Genomic DNA, 12,500 nt, shown 5'->3' on the forward strand with positions numbered 1-12,500 from the left:
AGAGGTCAGAGGTCATGGTTACCTGAACCATAGAGTTATCATAGTAGAGGTCAGAGGTCATGGTTACCTGAACCATAGAGTTATCATGAGTTATCATAGTAGAGGTCAGAGGTCATGGTTACCTGAACCACAGCGGTATCATAGTAGAGGTCAGAGGTCATGGTTACCTGAACCATAGAGTTATCATGTGTTATCATAGTAGAGGGCAGAGGTCATGGTTACCTGGACAATATATTTATCATAGTAGAGGTCAGAGGTCATGGTTACCTGAACCACAGCGGTATCATAGTAGAGGTCAGAGGTCATGGTTACCTGAACCATATAGTTATCATAGTAGAGGTCAGAGGTCATGGGTACCTGAACCACATAGTTATGATAGTAGAGGTCAGAGGTCATGGTTACCTGAACCACAGTTATTATAGTAGAGGTCAGAAGTAATGGTTACCTGGCCCACATAGTTATCATAGTAGAGGTCAGAGGTCATGGTTACCTGAACCACAGTTATCATAGTAGAGGTCAGAGGTCATGGTTACCTGAACCACATAGTTATGATAGTAGAGGTCAGAGGTCATGGTTACCTGAACCACAGTTATATTTGAGGTCAGAGGTCATGGTTACCTGGACCACATAGTTATCATAGTAGAGGTCAGAGGTCATGGTTACCTGAACCACAGTTATCATAGTAGAGGTCAGAGGTCATGGTTACCTGGACCACATAGTTATCATAGTAGAGGTCAGAGGTCATGGTTACCTGGACCACAGAGTTATCATAGTAGAGGTCAGCGGTCATGGTTAGCTGAACCACAGCTATCATAGTAGAGGTCAGAGGTCATGGTTACCTGGACCACAGTTATCATAGTAGAGGTCAAATGTCATGGTTACCTGAACCACATTGTTATGATAGTAGAGGTCAAAGGTCATGGTTACCTGAACCACAGCGTTATGATAGTAGAGGTCAGAGGTCATGGTTACCTGAACCACAGAGTTATGATAGTAGAGGTTAAAGGTTAGTGATAAGGTAACAGGGGGATATTAGGGGTTAATACCTGAACCACAGAGTTATGATAGTAGAGGTTAAAGGTTAGGGGTTAATACCTGTATCATGGGTTCAGTGAGCTGTTCCTCGTCGACCTCTAGGACGGCCCTTCTGATCTCCTGGTAAGGCATCCTGAAGGACCCCAGGAAGATAGCTGAGGAGAGAAGAGAGGGAGAGAGACAGTAAGGCATCATGAAGGACCCCAGGAAGAGAGCTGAGGAGAGAAGAGAGGGAGAGAGACAGTAAGGCATCATGAAGGACCCCAGGAAGAGAGCTGAGGGGAGAGAGACAGTCTGAAGGACCCCAGGAAGATAGCTGAGGAGAGAAGAGAGGGAGAGAGACAGTCTGAAGGACCCCAGGAAGATAGCTGAGGAGAGAAGAGAGGGAGAGAGACAGTAAGGCATCATGAAGGACCCCAGGAAGAGAGCTGAGGAGAGAAGAGAGGGAGAGAGACAGTAAGGCATCATGAAGGACCCCAGGAAGATAGCTGAGGAGAGAAGAGAGAGAGACAGTCTGAAGGACCCCAGGAAGATAGCTGAGGAGAGAAGAGAGGGAGAGAGACAGTCTGAAGGACCCCAGGAAGAGAGCTGAAGAGAGAAGAGAGGGAGAGAGACAGTAAGGCATCATGAAGGACCCCAGGAAGAGAGCTGAGGAGAGAAGAGAGGGAGAGAGACAGTAAGGCATCATGAAGGACCCCAGGAAGAGAGCTGAGGAGAGAAGAGAGGGAGAGAGACAGTAAGGCATCATGAAGGACCACAGGAAGATAGCTGAGGAGAGAAGAGAGGGAGAGAGACAGTAAGGCATCATGAAGGACCACAGGAAGATAGCTGAGGAGAGAAGAGAGGGAGAGAGACAGTAAGGCATCATGAAGGACCCCAGGAAGAGAGCTGAGGAGAGAAGAGAGGGAGAGAGACAGTAAGGCATCATGAAGGACCACAGGAAGATAGCTGAGGAGAGAAGAGAGGGAGAGAGACAGTAAGGCATCATGAAGGACCCCAGGAAGAGAGCTGAGGAGAGAAGAGAGGGAGAGAGACAGTAAGGCATCATGAAGGACCCCAGGAAGAGAGCTGAGGAGAGAAGAGAGGGATAGAGACAGTCTGAAGGACCCCAGGAAGAGAGCTGAGGAGAGAAGAGAGGGAGAGAGACAGTAAGGCATCATGAAGGACCCAAGGAAGATAGCTGAGGAGAGAAGAGAGGGAGAGAGACAGTAAGGCATCATGAAGGACGCCAGGAAGATAGCTGAGGAGAGAAGAGAGGGAGAGAGACAGTAAGGCATCATGAAGGACCCCAGGAAGAGAGCTGAGGAGAGAAGAGAGGGAGAGAGACAGTAAGGCATCATGAAGGACCCCAGGAAGAGAGCTGAGGAGAGAAGAGAGGGAGAGAGACAGTAAGGCATCATGAAGGACCCCAGGAAGAGAGCTGAGGAGAGAAGAGAGGGAGAGAGACAGTAAGGCATCATGAAGGACCCCAGGAAGAGAGCTGAGGAGAGAAGAGAGGGAGAGAGACAGTAAGGCATCATGAAGGACCCCAGGAGGATAGCTGAGGAGAGAAGAGAGGGAGAGAGACAGTAAGGCATCATGAAGGACCCCAGGAAGAGAGCTGAGGAGAGAAGAGAGGGAGAGAGACAGTCTGAAGGACCCCAGGAAGAGAGCTGAGGAGAGAAGAGAGGGAGAGAGACAGTAAGGCATCATGAAGGACCCCAGGAAGAGAGCTGAGGAGAGAAGAGAGGGAGAGACACAGTCTGAAGGACCCCAGGAAGATAGCTGAGGAGAGAAGAGAGAGAGAGAGACAGTAAGGCATCATGAAGGACCCCAGGAAGAGAGCTGAGGAGAGAAGAGAGGGAGAGAGACAGTCTGAAGGACCCCAGGAAGATAGCTGAGGAGAGAAGAGAGGGAGAGAGGCAGTCTGAAGGACCCCAGGAAGATAGCTGAGGAGAGAAGAGAGAGAGAGAGACAGTAAGGCATCCTGAAGGATCCCAGGAAGAGAGCTGAGGAGAGAAGAGAGAGAGAGAGACAGTAAGGCATCATGAAGGACCCCAGGAAGATAGCTGAGGAGAGAAGAGAGAGAGAGAGACAGTAAGGCATCCTGAAGGACCCCAGGAAGATAGCTGAGGAGAGAAGAGAGAGAGAGAGACAGTAAGGCATCCTGAAGGATCCCAGGAAGAGAGCTGAGGAGAGAAGAGAGAGAGAGAGACAGTAAGGCATCATGAAGGACCCCAGGAAGATAGCTGAGGAGAGAAGAGAGAGAGAGAGACAGTAAGGCATCATGAAGGACCCCAGGAAGATAGCTGAGGAGAGAAGAGAGGGAGTTATTTAGAGAGAGGTCACAACAGTAGACAACACGGAGGTGTGTTTGTTCGGCTGTTGTCGATAACTCAACCAGAAGGACTAGACACACACTGCGGTGCTGGTTCGGTGCTGTGTGTACCAGAACAGACATACGTGGAGATAGCTCTGTTATCATGTCCTAACACACACACACTGTCTCTCTCTCTCACACACACACACACCCTCCCCTCCTTCCGTTCCATTATTTTTACTGTGCATAAGTTATCACTTTGACTTGGCTGGTTAGACTCATTCTCCTTTAATACATGAACCAAAGGTCACAGACCTGCTTGATTTACACCAATGAGGAGCAGAGAGAGACAGAGAGACACAGAGAGAGACAGAGAGAGAGACACAAAGAGAGAGAGCGAGAGAGAGAGAGAGAGAGAGAGAGAGAGAGATAGAGAGCGAGAGAGAGAGATAGAGAGCGAGAGAGAGAGCTTCAGCCCAGCACCCACTGCCATTATTCCAACACGTTAAACAGGCATCTAGAGCCTGGTAATGATAATGTGTATTTCTATGATAGAAGCTTATAAACCCTCTCAGTCATACAGCCTGGTAGGGATAATGTGTATTTCTATGATAGAAGCTTATAAACCCTCTCAGTCATACATCCTGGTAGGGATGTGTATTTCTATGATAGAAGCTTATAAACCCTCTCAGTAATACAGCCTGGTAGGGATAATGTGCATTTCTATGATAGAAGCTTATAAACACTCTCAATTATACAGCCTGGTAGGGATGTGTATTTCTATGATAGAAGCTTATAAACCCTCTCAGTAACACTGCCAAAGCCCCTCATAACTCGGATTCATCTGACATCATGGTATCTTTATGTTCTATACATCTCCGGGATGGAAAAACACTCAGTGTAAACAGACATAATGTATATAAGATTGTCTTTCAGTGTAAACAGACATAATGTATATAAGATAACGGACGTACAACGCCTTCCTAAAATATTCAGAACCCCTCGACCGGTTCCACTATTCAGAACCCCTCGACCGGTTCCACTATTCAGAACCCCTCGACCGGTTCCACTATTCAGAACCCCTCGACCGGTTCCACTATTCAGAACCCCTCGACCTGTTCCACTATTCAGAACCCCTCGACCTGTTCCACTATTCAGAACCCCTCGACCGGTTCCACTATTCAGAACCCCTCGACCTGTTCCACTATTCAGAACCCCTCGACCGGTTCCACTATTCAGAACCCCTCGACCTGTTCCACTATTCAGGACCATGTTGACCTGTTCCACTATTCAGAACCCCTCGACCTGTTCCACTATTCAGAACCCCTCGACCTGTTCCACTATTCAGGACCCCTCGACCTGTTCCACTATTCAGAACCATGTTGACCTGTTCCACTATTCAGAACCCCTCGACCTGTTCCACTATTCAGAACCCCTCGACCTGTTCCACTATTCAGACCCCCTCGACCTGTTCCACTATTCAGACCCCCTCGACCTGTTCCACTATTCAGAACTCCTCGACCTGTTCCACTATTCAGAACCCCTCGACCTGTTCCACTATTCAGAACCACTCGACCGGTTCCACTATTCAGAACACCTCGACCTGTTCCACTATTCAGAACACCTCGACCTGTTCCACTATTCAGAACCCCTCGACCTGTTCCACTATTCAGAACCCCTCGACCTGTTCCACTATTCAGAACCATGTTGACCTGTTCCACTATTCAGAACCCCTCGACCGGTTCCACTATTCAGAACCCCTCGACCTGTTCCACTATTCAGAACCCCTCGACCGGTTCCACTATTCAGAACCATGTTGACCTGTTCCACTATTCAGAACCCCTCGACCTGTTCCACTATTCAGAACCCCTCGACCTGTTCCACTATTCAGAACCCCTCGACCTGTTCCACTATTCAGAACCCCTCGACCGGTTCCACTATTCAGAACCATGTTGACCTGTTCCACTATTCAGAACCCCTTGACCGGTTCCACTATTCAGAACCCCTTGACCGGTTCCACTATTCAGAACCATGTTGACCGGTTCCACTATTCAGAACCATGTTGACCTGTTCCACTATTCAGAACCCCTCGACCTGTTCCACTATTCAGAACCCCTCGACCTGTTCCACTATTCAGAACCCCTCGACCTGTTCCACTATTCAGAACCATGTTGACCTGTTCCACTATTCAGAACCCCTCGACCTGTTCCACTATTCAGAACCCCTCGACCTGTTCCACTATTCAGAACCACTCGACCGGTTCCACTATTCAGAACACCTCGACCTGTTCCACTATTCAGAACACCTCGACCGGTTCCACTATTCAGAACCCCTCGACCTGTTCCACTATTCAGAACCCCTCGACCTGTTCCACTATTCAGACCTTTTCCACATGTTGTTATGTTACAGCCTTGTTCTTTAATGGATTAAATACAAATAAAACATTCTCAGCAATCTACACACAATAACCCCATAATGACATCACAATACCCCATAATGATATCACAATACCCCATAATGATATCACAACACCCGATAATAACATCACAACACCCCATAATGACATCACAACACCCCATAATGACATCACAATGACAAAGTGAAAATGTAATTTTCTGGAAGACAAACAGGTTTTCCTCAAGAATATGCCGGTATTTAGCGCCATCCATCATTCCTACAATTCTGACCAGTTTCCCTGCCGATGAAAAACGTCCCCACAGCGTGATGCTGCCACCACCATGCTTAATTGTGGGGATGATGTTCTCGGGGTGATGAGAGGTGTTGGGTTTGCGCCAGACACAGCGTTTTCCTTGATGGCCAAAAATCTCAATTTTAGTCTCATCTGACCAGAGTACCTTCTTCCATATGTTTGGGGAGTCTCCCACATGCCTTTTTGACGAACACTAAACGTGTTTGCTTGTTTTTTTCCTGGCCACTCTTCCGTAAAGCCCAGTTCTGTGGAGTGTACTGCTTAAAATGGTCCTATGGACAGATACTCCAATCTGTGGAGCTTTGCAGCTCCTTCAGGGTTATCTTGGGTCTCTTTGTTGCCTCTCTGATTAATGCCGTCCTTGCCTGGTCTGTGAGTTTTGGTGGGCGGCCCGCTCTTGGCAGGTTTGTGAGTTTTGGTGGGCGGCCCTCTCTTGCCTGGTCTGTGAGTTTTGGTGGGCGGCCCTCTCTTGGCAGGTTTGTGAGTTTTGGTGGGCGGCCCTTTCTTGGCAGGTCCGTGAGTTTTGGTGGGCGGCCCTCTCTTGGCAGGTTTGTGAGTTTTGGTGGGCGGCCCTCTCTTGGCAGGTTCGTTGTGGTGCCACATTCTTTCCATTTTTTAATAATGGTGCTCCGTGGGATGTTCAAAGTTTTCAATATTTTTTTTTAACCCAACCCTGATCTGTACTTCTCCACAACTTTGTCCCTGACCTGTTTGGAGCTCCTTGGTCTTCATGGTGCCCCTTGCTTGGTGGTGCCCCTATGCTTAGTGGTGTTGCAGATTATGGGGCCATTCAGAACATGTGTATATATACTGAGATCATGTGACAGATCATGTGATACTTTGATTGCCCACAGGTGGACTTTATTGGAAGGTAATTCAGAAGGTAATTGGTTGCACCAGATCTTATTCAGATGCTTCACAGGTGACTCAGCACAGGTGACTCAGCAAAGGTGCATCAAAGCTGGGACCGAGAGACTGAAAAACAGCTTCTGTCTCAAGGCCATCAGACTGTTAAACAGCCACCACTAACACAGAGAGACTGCTGCCAACACACTGACTCAACTCCAGCCACTTAAATAATGGGAATTGATGGGAAATGATGTAAATATATCACTAGCCACTTTAAACAAACTTGATGATTGAGTTGGAGGCGTGCTACCTAATATAATGTTTACATACCCTACATTATTAATCTCATATGTATACGTATATACTGTACCCTATCATCTACTGCATCCTTATGTAATACATGTATCACTAGCCACTTTAACTATGCCACTTTGTTTACATACTCATCTCATATGTATATACTGTAATCAATACCATCTACTGTATCTTGCCTATGCTGCTCTGTACCATCACTCATTCATTTCTTTATGTACATATTCTTTATCCCCTTACACTGTGTATAAGAAATTAGTTTTGGAATTGTTAGTTAGATTACTTGCTGGTTATTACTGCATTGTCGGAACTGGAAGCACAAGCATTTCGCTACACTCGCATTAACATCTGCTAACCATGTGTATGTGACAAATACAATTTGATTTGATTGGACTGTACTATGTACTAGACCTAGATAATGTGGACTGTACTATGTACTAGACCTAGATAATGTGGACTGTACTATGTACTATACCTAGATAATGTGGACTGTACCATGTACTAGACATAGATAATGTGGACTGTACCATATACTAGACATAGATAATGTGGACTGTATCATGTAGTAGATATAGATAATGTGGACTGTACCATGTACTAGACCTAGATAATGCGTATGTAATGTATTTCAGACTAATAATGTTCTGTACTACGTAACGTTTCATGTGGATCCCAGGAAGAGAACCTGATGCTTTCGCAGGACTAACGGGGATCCTAATTCATACCAAGTGGGGTGTGTGTGTGTGTGTGTGTGTGTGTGTGTGTGTGTGTGTGTGTGTGTGTGTGTGTGTGTGTGTGTGTGTGTGTGTGTTAGAGAGAGTAGTCAGGATGGAAGTGAGCCCTAGTGTTGCAGAACCTTCATTAAAATATATTCCTCTACCTCTCTGTAGTCTAGTCAATCTCTTCCTCTTCCTCTCTGTAGTCTAGTCAATCTCTTCCTCCTCCTCTCTGTAGTCTAGTCAATCTCTTCCTCTTCCTCTCTGTAGTCTAGTCAATCTCTTCCTCTTGCTCTCTGTAGTCTAGTCAACCTCTTCCTCTATGTATTCTTGTCAATATCTTCCTCTTCCTCTCTGTAGTCTAGTCAACCTCTTCCTCTCTGTAGTCCAGTCAACCTCTTCCTCTCTGTAGTCTTGTCAACCTCTTCCTCTCCTCCTTCCTTCTCTTGTTCATTATAACATGATGATGGACCAATCACAACACTGGGATTACTGACACCCCTCAACACTGTATCAGACCAGAGCACTGGAGAGGACCTACTGAGATGTAGAGAGAGGAAGGAGAGAGATGAGAGAGGAGAGAGAGAGCAGAGAGGAGAGGACCTACTGAGATGTAGAGAGAGGAGAGGAGAGAGGAGAGAGAGGAGAGGACCTACTGAGATGTAGAGAGGAGAGGAAGGAGAGAGATGAGAGGAAGGAGAGAGAGGAGAGGAAGGAGAGAGAGGAGAAGACCTACTGAGATGTAGAGAGGAGAGAAAGGAGAGGAAGGAGAGAAAGGAGAGAGGAGAGGAAGGAGAGAGAGGAGAAGACCTACTGAGATGTAGAGAGGAGAGGAAGGAGAGGAAGGAGAGAAAGGAGAGAGAGAAGAGGAAGGAGAGAGAGGAGAAGACCTACTGAGATGTAGAGAGGAGAGAGGGGAGAGGACCTACTGAGATGTAGAGAGAGGAGAGGAGAGAGAGGAGAGGAGAGAGAGGAGAAGACCTACTGAGATGTAGAGAGGAGAGAGGAGAGGACCTACTGAGATGTAGAGAGAGGAAGGAGAGAGAGGAGAGAGAGGAGAGGGGAGAGAGAGGAGAGGGGAGAGAGAGGAGAGGAATGAGAGAGAGGAGAAGACCTACTGAGATGTAGAGAGAGGAAGGAGAGAGAGGAGAGAGGAGAGGAAGGAGAGGAAGGAGAGAGAGGAGAGAGATGAGAGGACCTACTGAGATGTAGAGAGGAAAGAGAGAGAGGAGAGAGAGGAGAGGAAGGAGAGAGAGGAGAGAGTAGAGGAAGGAGAGAGAGGAGAAGACCTACTGAGATGTAGAGAGAGGAAGGAGAGAGGAGAGGAAGGAGAGATGAGAGAGGAGAGAGAGGAGAGAACCTACTGAGATGTAGAGAGAGGAAGGAGAGAGAGGAGAGAGAGGAGAGAGGAGAGGAATGAGAGAGAGGAAGGAGAGAGGAGAGGAAGGAGAGAGAGGAGAAGACCTATTGAGATATAGAGAGGAGAGGATGAAGAGAGAGGAGAAGACCTACTGAGATGTAGAGAGAGGAAGCTGAGAGAGGAGAGAGGAGAGAGGAGAGGAATGAGAGAGAGGAGAATACCTATTGAGATGTAGAGAGAGGAAGGAGAGAGAGGAGGAAGGAAAGAGAGGAGAATACCTACTGAGATGTAGAGAGGAGAGGAAGGAGAGAGAGGAGAATACCTATTGAGATGTAGAGAGAGGAAGGAGAGAGAGGAGGAAGGAGAGAGAGGAGAATACCTACTGAGATGTAGAGAGAGGAGAGAGGAGAGGACCTACCGAGATGTAGAAAGAGGAAGGAGAGAGAGGAGAGGAAGGAGAGAGAGAAGAGCTACTGAGATGTAGAGAGAGGAAGGAAAGAGAGGAGAGGAATGAGAGAGAGGAGAGGAATGAGAGAGGAGAGGAAGGAGAGAGAGGAGAGGCATGAGAGAGAGGAGAGGAAGGAGAGAGAGGAGAGAGAGGAAGGAGAGAGAGGAAGGAGAGAGAGGAGAGGAATGAGAGCGAGGAGAAGGGAGAGGAAGGAGAGCGAGGAGAGGAAGGAGAGGCATGAGAGAGAGGAGAGGAATGAGAGAGAGGAGAGGCATGAGAGGAAGAAAGGAAGGAAGGAAGGAAGGAAAGAGAGAGAGGAAGGAAGGAATGAAAGAGAGAGAGAGGAAGGAAGGAAGGAAAGAGAGAGGAAGGAAGGAAGGAAAGAGAGAGGAAGGAAGGAAAGGGAGAGAGGAAGGATGGAAGGAAGGAAAGAGAGAGAGAGGAAGGAAGGAAGGAAGGAAGGAAGGAAGGAAAGAGAGAGAGGAAGGAAGGAAAGAGAGAGGAAGGAAGGAAGGAAAGAAAGAGAGGAAGGAAGGAAGGAAAGAGAGAGAGGAAGGAAGGAAAGAGAGAGAGGAAGGAAGGAAAGAGAGAGAGGAAGTATGGAAGGAAGGAAGAAAGGAATGAAAGAGAGAGAGGAAGGAAGGAATGAAAGAGAGAGAGGAAGGAAGGAAAGAGAGAGAGAGGAAGGAAGGAAAGAGAGAGAGAGGAAGGAAGGAAAGAGAGAGAGAGGAAGGAAGGAGAGAGAGAGGAAGGAAGGAAGGAAGGAAGAAAGGAAAGAGAGAGGAAGGAAGGAGACAGAGAGAGGAAAGAAGGAAGGAGACAGAGAGAGGAAGGAAGGAGACAGAGAGAGGAAGGAAGGAAGGAAGAGAGAGAGTGATAGAGACAATGCTAACTTCCTATTCTCTTTGTACAGATCCCGAGAGAACATACAAATATTCACCAGAAAGAAAGAAACCACAGGAAGTTAGAGATAGAAGCCAAAAGTGAGTTGAAAAGAAAGAAAGAGAGAGAGAGAGAGCAAAGGAGAGAAAGAGAGGAGAAGCATTTATACAGCTGACCTCTGACCTCTATGTTTGAGTGACTGACTGACGGATGAGTGAGTGTTTTTGTTCCATCTCTCCGTCTCTGCCTCCTACGCATCTCAATACTCCACATCTCCACGTAATAATGACCAACACGAACACTGGGGCTGCTTCCCAAAACGGCACCCTAGTCCCCTATACAGTGCACTACGTTGGACCAACGGGCCTGAATAAGGAGTAGCCACTATCTAGGTAGCCATTTGGGACTCGTTCCTTGTAACAAGCACCACTTCTACAGTTCCTACATCCTGAGCTGAAGCCAGCGGTGATGAGAAACACAGGAACCAGCAGAGATCAATGAGGAACTGGAGAAAACACACAGAGATGTTCCCTCACACGGATAACAAAAAAAAACACAAAACAATATTTTAATAATTTTCTGCTTTGCAAGACAATGTTGTGTTAACCTTTCTACTTCTGTTGTGCTGCAAAACGTGTCAAAAGAAAACTATTCCACTAATTGATTTACTGCAAATGTTTTAAACAAGTCTGGATTGAAAGGCAATATTGACACATGTTCCGAGGTATGTTTGAAACAGGTGTGTGTGCGTGTGTGTGTGTGTGTGTGTCTGTGTGTGTGCGTGTGTGTGCGTGTGTGTCTGTGCGTGTCTGTGCGTGTGTGTCTGTGCGTGTCTGTGCGTGTGCGTGTGTGTCTGTGCGTGTCTGTGCGTGGGTGTGCGTGGGTGTGTGTTGGTTGGTTGGTTCATCTATCCTTGTGGGAGTGTAAAATCCTCTAGTCTAACCCACAAGGAAACTAAAACAAGTAAAATTCTCCCTCGTTGGGACATTCCCAACATCCCCATAAGGACGAAGGCTATTTTACTAGGCTCAGGGTTAGGTTTAGGGTTAGGTGTATGATTAGGTTTACAATTAGGGTTAGGTTAAGGGTTAGTTTTAGGGTTAGGTTTAGGGTTAGGTTTAGGGTTACAATTAGGGTTAGGTTTAGGTTTAGGGTTACAATTAGGGTTAGGTTTAGGTTTAGGGTTACAATTAGGGTTAGGTGTACAATTAGGGTTAGGTTTACAATTAGGTTTATGTTTAGGGTTAGGAGGGTTAGGGTTAGGAGGGTTAGGGTTAGGAGGGTTAGGGTTAGGAGGGTTAGGGTTAGGGGGGTTAGGGTTAGGAGGGTTAGGGTTAGGAGGGTTAGGGTTAGGAGGGTTAGGGTTAGGAGGGTTAGGGTCAGGAGGGTTAGGGTTAGGGTTGTTAGGGTTAGGAGGGTTAGGGTCAGGAGGGTTAGGGTTAGGAGGGTTAGGGTTAGGAGGGTTAGGGTTAGGAGGGTTAGGGTCAGGAGGGTTAGGGTTAATAATAATAGTAATAGAGGTCGACCGATTAATCGGAATGGATTCATTAGGGCCGATTTTAACTGTCCATAACAATCGGGAAATCTGTAATTTTGGACGGCGATTTGGCCGATTTAAAAAAAACTTCTTTTTTTTACACCTTTATTTAACTCGGCAAGTCAGTTAAGAAATTATTATTTTCAATGACGGCCTACCAGGGAACAGTGGGTTAACTGCCTCGTTCAGGGGCAGAGCGACAGATTTGTCAACTCGGGGGATCCATTCTTGTAACCTTACGGTTAACTAGTCCAACGCTCTAACCACCTGCCTCTAATTGCACTCCACGAGGAGACTGTCTGTTACGCGAATGCAGTAGAAGCCAAGGTAAGTTGCTAGCTAGCATTAAACA

At 47.0% G+C, this 12,500-nt stretch overlaps 1 protein-coding gene across 1 annotated transcript in view; it reads right to left on the reverse strand.

The window, feature by feature from the left end:
- The window catches only part of LOC135542910 (protein diaphanous homolog 3-like), a 1,769,082-nt gene that overhangs the window by 1,339,618 nt on the left and 416,964 nt on the right, over window positions 1–12,500 (reverse strand). Inside the window, exon 20 of the mRNA XM_064970053.1 lies at window positions 1,096–1,190. Within this exon, the coding sequence (XP_064826125.1) occupies window positions 1,096–1,190 (95 nt within the window). The remainder of the gene's footprint in view (window positions 1–1,095; window positions 1,191–12,500) is intronic.

Source organism: Oncorhynchus masou, chromosome 7, assembly GCF_036934945.1.
Source record: "Oncorhynchus masou masou isolate Uvic2021 chromosome 7, UVic_Omas_1.1, whole genome shotgun sequence".
Taxonomy (NCBI): Eukaryota; Metazoa; Chordata; class Actinopteri; order Salmoniformes; family Salmonidae; genus Oncorhynchus; species Oncorhynchus masou.